Source organism: Helobdella robusta, assembly GCF_000326865.2.
Source record: "Helobdella robusta unplaced genomic scaffold HELROscaffold_8, whole genome shotgun sequence".
NCBI classification, from domain to species: Eukaryota; Metazoa; Annelida; class Clitellata; order Rhynchobdellida; family Glossiphoniidae; genus Helobdella; species Helobdella robusta.
The window spans coordinates 680,177-688,847 of NW_008705459.1; the positions used below are offsets into that span (position 1 = coordinate 680,177).

At 30.3% G+C, this 8,671-nt stretch overlaps 1 protein-coding gene across 1 annotated transcript; it reads right to left on the reverse strand.

The window, feature by feature from the left end:
* Nucleotides 1-3,207: 3,207 nt before the first annotated feature.
* HELRODRAFT_165353 (hypothetical protein) lies at nucleotides 3,208-3,875 on the reverse strand (the record flags this gene model as incomplete). Its single annotated transcript, XM_009031956.1, has 2 exons — nucleotides 3,208-3,567; nucleotides 3,864-3,875. The coding sequence occupies 2 exons, from the start codon at nucleotides 3,873-3,875 to the stop codon at nucleotides 3,208-3,210; spliced, it is 372 nt and encodes a 123-aa protein (XP_009030204.1).
* Nucleotides 3,876-8,671: the final 4,796 nt, after the last annotated feature.

Here is an 8,671-nt window from a genome sequence, read left to right on the forward strand (position 1 = left end):
ATTATGTGAAACTTAATACAAAACCCCAAAATTCTAAATTTATACTACCTACAAAAACAAATAAATATATACCACAATAATATATAATAAATTATCTGTAATTCCAAAATATTAACCTGCGCTTTTGAATTAAATATGCCTTGAAATTGTATCAAATCAATCCAGCTTAAGCTTAAAAATAAAGTATTCTAAAAGTTTATTATATATAAATACTAAATTAATTACCTCAGTTTGTGTTGTCTTGGATTTTGCCTTTTCAAATACCACACCAGGAAATATTGTTGGATAGGCATCTTTCTTCAGAGTGACTTTTTTATTTGACTTTGAAAAGGATTTTGAATCAAAATGTTTACTACATATATATGATCTTTTTCTTTCAAAACCTCTACACCTGCCATTCAATGCATTGATCCACTGACTTTTTATAGGTGATTTTTGAGGAATGCTGTAATGCATATTGCATTTTGTCAAAAATGAATTATTGAAATTTATATCTATTAATCCATGGTGAGAGGTCAAGTGAATCATAAAATATGCAAATGATATAAAAATATTATTAAGATCATATTATTACCTGTGCATTAATATATTTTGGTCTTTATATGTCCTATTACAATTATTTACTATACACTTTAATGGCATTTTTAATTTAATAAAAGATAGGAATTATATTCAAAAACTAACTTACTGCTTATCGTCTGCTCAATTCATTCCAAAGATCAGAAATTTTCAGGCAGCATATCCAAAAAAATTTATACAATTATTTGATTCAATACCAATATTTATTATAATTGAAAAAATATATTAATTCTATTAAAATTTAAAGTAACATCAATATGGTATTCCACATTACTGTTTTAACTAATAATAATAAAATAAAAAAAGATTTATGTGGCTTGTTATCTAGTTCTAATTAATTAACCAATTATTTGTTGTTGATAAAACAAGAAAATTTCGATGCCAGTACAAACGTCGATTTTTTAAAGTACACGAACGAACATACCGACATTGAAATTTTTGGGTTTTTTTTAACATTAATTTATTAGACAGTTTAAAAAATAAAAAGTCAAAAATTCAAAATAAAAATACAAAAAAGCCTTTCTTCTTCTACTAGTATGAGTCTAGTGTCTCCTGGCACAATGTAACATTTGTAAAACTTTTAAGAAAATGACATTTATAAAATCAAAATGGATCAAAATTCAGTTAAATTATTAATTTAAAAATCGATTAAAACTGCCATAGATTATAGAATGATTTCAGCAGTAAAAAATGTTTACAAGAATTTGCCGCCGGTAGCACAAAGTTTAACAGGGAAGAAGCTAAATATAGATTGGAAAACTGAAAAACCCAATGACAATTTGGTGCTAAAAAAGTTTGCTTCCAAGTTTTCTGACCTTGAGAAGAAGGTCAACACTATAAAGCCATTCTTATATATAATTCAATATGAGAAATACTTTCAAATTTGTAAAAAAAATGCTATCAAAATATAATTTATTTAACAAAATATTTATTTAACAAAAGAAAAATGACTTCTCTATTCTTCAAATTTGAACCATTGTTGTTGTAATTATTTTAATCAGAAAATTTTATTAATTTTTAAATAGTACTCCGTCTTCTCGTCAAGGAACGCAACCAAAGATGTTATATATATAAGGATTGAAAAAACATACAACGAATTAATTGACGTTGGTTGATAAATCAGATTTCTATGCTTATATATAAATGTATGAGGCCAGCTTTTATAATTTTGAAAATCAATTTTCTCGTAATTAAATTGTAATACAAAATTGCTGTCACCCAGTGGCACGAAATCAACATTACTAGGTGACAAAAAATCAACGCTGGGTAGCATTTTTGTCACCCAGTTACAATGTTAAACGAGGCCCTGAATTGAATACATTCAATCCTGGATTTAAACAAATTCAATTATGTGAAACTTAATACAAAACCCAAAAATTCCAAATCTATACTACCTACAAAAACAAATAAATATATACCACAATAATATATAATAAATTATCTGTAATTCCAAGATATTAACCTGCGCTTTTAAATTAAATATGCTTTGAAATTGAATCAAATCAATCTAGCTTAAGCTTAAAAATAAAGTATTTTAAAAACCAAAGTCTAATAAAAACATAATATAATAATAGCATAAACTAGCCATCAATTTGCCTTGCAATTTTTTTAAATATTGAATCAAAGATTCAATAAAACAATTTCAAAATTGTTAAATCACTTAAATCAAAAAAAAAACAAATTCTATACCACTACTACCTTATAACTAAACATTTAACCGTATTATCTATATACATTTCAAATTATAAATTTATGTGCCTTTGAATTTTGAACCGTTTTTTACGTTCGGTTTCGTTTACGTTACGCGTACGTGTGATTAATCATTAGTGACGTTACCCGGCGAAATTATGAGAAATACTTTCAAATTTGTAAAAAAATGCTATCAAAATATAATTTATATAACAAAATATTTATTTAACAAAAGAAAAAAAACTTCTCTATTCTTCAAAACTGAACCATTGTTGTTGTAATTATTTTAATCAGAAAATTTTATTAATTTTTAAATAGTACTCTGTCGTCTCGTCAAGGAAAGCAACCAAAGATATTATATATATAAGGATTGAAAAAACATACAACGAATTAATTGACGTTGGTTGATACATCAGATTTCTATGCTTATATATAAATGTATGAGGCCAGCTTTTATAATTTTGAAAATCAATTTTCTCGTAATTAAATTGTAATACAAAACTTGCTGTCACCCAGTGGCACGAAATCAACATTACTAGGTGGCAAAAAATCAACGCTGGGTAGCATTTTTGTCACCCAGTTACAATGTTACACGAAACCCTGGGATTAATTAACTTAGGTCGCTCCTATAAAAAAAGAATGATTTTAAATGCTGTGGATTCTTTTGTTGATTTTTCTGCTGTTGATGCATCATCAGATGCTCTTTTACGGAAGATCGGGAAACAATGATTGAAATTTATACCATTTGTCTTTAAATGATTTTCAATAATTTCCTTACTACACGGACCCACGTTTACAACGTAGTAGGTAGATTTTTTTCAATAATTTTAGATGATTTTAGATTACAGTTAATGCCTGTTCCAAAAATGCAGTTTGCCTTTTGTGACCTTTATCATTGCTAGTCTTCAAATTAACATTGGTTAACTGCTAATTAATTGATTATATATATTTTTTTGATTTGACAAGTTGGAAGCCATCCGTTGAATCACTATCGTCCGGAGATTGGTTCCCGGGTTTAACTCTGTCAGCCCACGGTACACTTTTTGGAATTATGTTTGCTAAATTGACATAAACGTTTTTCATACTTTCATTAGCTTTGTTTATTATTTCCGTGTGTATCGTACGAGGCACAGCTATGGAGTCGGCAGCTACTTTGCTTGATTTAGCAGAATTTAAATTTATCTGGTCCTGTGCACGGTCCGATACAAAGGAGTTTATAGCCGAAAGCATTCTATAACTATTGTTATTTAATGCTTCCATAACAACTGAGTGTTGTGAATTCAACATGGCTTCAATGTCCTTTTTTAGTGAATCAAAGTTGCAGCTTAACCAATTTGTAACGCTCGGAATTCTTGATAAATTCGCAGAAACAAATAAAGAGCAATTTTCCAACAAGCCATTTGATTTCAGAAATTTCAAAATTGCAATACATTCAATTATTTTATCTTTTTTAACGTTAGCTTTGAATAGAAATTTATCAACACCATATTTTTCAGTATTTCGACAGCAGAATTAACTTCTTCAAGATGATAAAATTCCGAAATATTATGCAAAATTACTCGAATTATTTGTTAAAAACAGAGAAATTCGCTAACTTTAACCTCCATGTTTTATCACGTGACCGTATATAAATATATATATATCAAATCAAATCAAATTTTGTATTTATATAGCGCCAATTATAATTGCTTCTCATCAGCGCTCTCCTCGTATAAAGCATGTTAAAAGCGAAGCCATCATCGGTGGAGATCACTAGGAGTTACTAAATAGGTATGTCTTTAGACGTTTTCTAAACCTAACTAATGATAACCCAGATATACGTAATTCGATATGTAGGCTGTTCCAAAAAATAGGCCCAGCAACTGCAAAATCTCTATCTGCTGTTTTCAGATTCCGATCTTTAACATACAGCGTGTTTGAATCTGCAGACATTATCTCTGCAACGTGCAAATTAAAGAGAATCGGTCCAAGAACAGATCCTTGAGGTACCCCTACGTAAGTTTCATTGGTTCCGAGAGACCACCGGAGTAAGAGAAATGATTCGAACCACGTTAACGCTATCTTATTTAAACCATAACAATATTTCAGTCTGCCTAACAGGATTTTATGATTTACAGTATCGAACGCCGAACTCATGTCCAGGAATGTCAACAAAGTTACTTTTTGTACATTAACTGCTGAATAAACATGAGAGAATATATCCGATAGAGCTGTTTCTGTCAAATGAAACTTTCTATATCTAGATTGGTGCAAAGGCCAAATGCCATTTTTATTTATATGATTGATCAAAACTTACGCAACAGAACGTTCTATAAATTTAGAAACGATAGACAAATTTGACACCGGCCTATAGTTTATCAGATCTGATTTATCTAATCCTGTCTTTTTTAGAATTGGCGTGACAATTGCATGCTTGCAAACCTCTGGCATTACACCCTTCGTTAAGCACATGTTGATTATGTCCGTTAAGTAGACAATAAAACAGTCAGTATATTCTTTGAATACATGCGTCGGTCGGAGTGAGCATGACTTTGTAGGTGACGAATTAACAACTTTACATATCTGTTCTTCAGTCAACACGGGAAACGATTCGAGTGGAAACATAATATTAGTATAAGTAAAAATAACTGGAAAATTAAATCAGTTGACTTTTCGGTCACTTTCAACTTGTCAGCAAAAATTTTTTATATCATCGGCGCTATGCATTGAACCAACTTCATTTTTAACACTTGTCTCTTTTCCTAATAATTTATTAATCGTTTGCCATAATTATTTGGAATTATTTTTGAATTGACATGTTTTCGCGAACCAAAAACTCCTTCGTTTCACTGAGTAACAAACATTCTTTTGTTTCATTGCCATACCCAATCAACTTTATCATTATAACAACCACCAGTTCTGAACCTTCTTTCTTTTTGCAGTCACAGTCCATGGGGTGCAGTCGGGACATGTTTCCATCAAACTTCATAAAATGGAGCAACATCGTCAGCAATTTTTAAAAGCTGTTCATTGAATATTTTAAAATCCAATTCAACATCATCATCCTGACCATAATGTTTTGAGATAGCAGAGCACCTAAAAATCTCAGTCAGACGTTTTTTATCCACTCGTTTTTAGGGTCTGATCCACAATTTCTTAAAAATGACTGGAGTCGGATTGATTAAAAATTGACCAGTTACTAAACCATGACCTGAATAAATACCATATAGATACACCAATACATCTTCTAACAAAAACCATCTGATGTAACAATCAAATCCAGGGTACCACCCAGCACATGGGTAGACTGATTTATTCTATTGACTAGATCAAAACTAGAGAAAACATCAGCAGGGGCTGTTGCATATATATCTGACGAAGTTTTTACGTGTATGTTGAAGTCACCTGCAACTACAATACTGCAACATAAAAATGTGAATTGTTCTAAAACTAAAATTAATTCTTTAAAAAATAATTTAGCAGGAAGAGCAGAACCTGGCCAATAAATCACCAGAAAAATTACTGAAGTCTTCTGTAATAACAATTCAAAGCATATTGCTTCAAATGTAATTTATCATTGGCAATTGAATTTTTACACATTTAAAGTGTTTTCTAAAATACGTTACCAAACCACCATGCGCAGAATCATTTAACCTAACTCGTTCTAAATTATTAAAATCACGTGGCTTTGTCAAACTGAGACAAATATTATCAGATGATTTATGCCAAGTTTCTGTAAGCATCAAAACATCCAAGCCATCATTGAGCATCCCATGAACATCATCGACATTTGGACCCAAAGATCTAATGTTTAACAGACCCACCCTTATTTTATTGACATTACCATAGACGCACAATCAGGTTTATTATGCTTTAGTTTTTTGTTGAATTTTTTTGTATTTTTATTCTCAAATTTGATAGATCTCCCCTCACCCTATACAAAAATTCCCCCGACTCCTGTTTCTGCTTATCTTTTGCTTCAGCTCCCAGTTTTTTACATTTCTCACGCTGTTCTTTAGTGAAATCATGGCTTATGCTTACATTTTTTAATTCATCACTCAATTGTTTCATCCTCACACGATTTTCATTATAATGTTTTTCATAGACTTTTCTTTAAACTCAATCAACATCGGACTTTGCCAATTCTGTACATTTTCTTAATATCGCTTTCCTTGATTTCATCATTTGTAATGACTGAAAGCAAATTCGTAACAATCTTCTTATCATCATTTCAAGCAACAGCAGTTAGTTTCAGCTTCACTGAGCCTAAATAACACAACATTGCACTCATGGTTGATTGTGTTGTGAGATTCTCTCGATTTAAGAAACAACATGTAAAAATGTTTATAACGTATTTATTTGCTTAATACAAAATAAACGTGTTCGGCAATGCGATTAGATAAAAAAAGGTTCGTTCGTAAAACGTCGCAAGAAAAAGGGCTGTTGTCTTTGTGTTGAAGCAATATATAGTAAGTCGTCACATGCTTAGATTAGGGATGTGCGGTTTAACAATTGTTTCGACATCGTTTTTAATAGATTTGACGACATTGTTCAGAGCCACCGTAGTCCATTTAACTTCTTTGATGGTTTCCTTTACAACTTCAGTCCAATTCTTTTTCAAACCTTATTCAACATCTTTAATCTGCGTGTTTACATTTGTTACCGATTTATCAAATTCAACAATTTTGTTGGCCATTTTGCTAAACTTTGCGTCAATTGAAGCCGACACGCGACGAAATGAACTTTGTTCATCAGTAAGCTTATTTTAGTTACAGACTATTTCATTTTGGGATTTTTGCAGGTCACAAATCTTTTTGAAACATGCTTTAATGTCTTCAACGCAGCTATTGCAGAGCCAAAATAAATTTGGATCGGATACTACTGCTGACAAAACTTGAGCATCGGTCGGAATACATTTGATGTGGTAGCCGTCACCACATATGCCACAACAAATTAATTCTTTGTTACTTTCTTTAATTTTAACTTTACATTTGTTGCATTTATCTCTCGACATATTTAACAGTAAAATAGGTCACTATATCTAATAGTCTGATAAAACAATACAGGTTCTAACGATTATTCTATAACGTTTACAAAATTATATATATATATATATATATATATATATATATATACTAGGGATGTACCAGATTTAAGTTTTCCCGGATTTAAAATTCAAAAACCGGCCGGGGCCGGATTTTAGTTGCCATTTTACACACGTTAAAAAAATATTCACATTTACGGTTATCTACATGTTGAACATCAAAAAATAACACCAAGCAAATAGTTAATTAATTCAAATATATAAATAATGTGTGATATGCCAAATTCTGTACACAAAGATCAACTTATAATTTATGCATAACCCGTGTTATAGCATAAAGAAAATTGTCCAGCTCACCTCACAATTAGTGATGTTGTTATTATGTGTCATGTATGCACGTGCAGTCGTGCACAGCTTATAATTTATGCAAAACCCGTTATAGCACAAAGAAAATTGTTTAGCTCACCTCACAATTAGTGATGTTGTAATTATGTGTCATGTATGTCTAGCCTAACCTTTAACATACCATGTTCTTAAATTATGCGCTTATGTATCTATATATATATATATATATATATATATATATTATGTAGCTATATGGTCCATTATATACAATTATATAGTATATACACGTGCACAAGTTCTTTTACACAAAGATCAGCTCATAATTTATTCATAACCCATGTTATAGCATAAAGAAAATAGTCCAGCTCACCTCACAATTAGTGATGTTGTGTCATATAAGCTTAGCCTTTAACTTATTGACATAAAATTAATTGAATTCAATAAAATATTTTCTATTTATAACATTTTTAAATGTTAATAAACGCATAAATCCGGCCCTAAATCCGGCCACCAAATCCGGCCGGATTTGAAAAAAAAGCCGGATTTTGGCCGGAGCTGGGGCCGAACTTCGGTGCATCCCTAATATATGTATACATATACACAACAATAACCTTCTTAATACCAACAATCAAGATAACGACATCATCTTGTAAACAAAAATATATATATTTATATATGTAAATTATATTTCATATAATTATCTAAGTTTAGGTATTCTTTGAATTTCTATTCTGTGCTTGTAAATTAAGTTTCATTACTTTGGTATCATCTTATTTATAAATACAAATAGCACGAGGTTATATTTTATTATTGTTGGCTTTGTAAACGATCCTGGAATTTAATTTTTCTACTTAGATTAATAAATCAGGTTATCCGAAAGCAAACTTAAAAATTAAATTGAAAAAAAAAGATGGCTTCAAAAACAACTAAGTTGTATTTTCATATTATTAAAAGAAATAATGACGAATTTGAATTAGCGGGCATATCGGAAAATAAAAATACATGGTATGTCCTACCTGAAGAGAAGAAAGATTT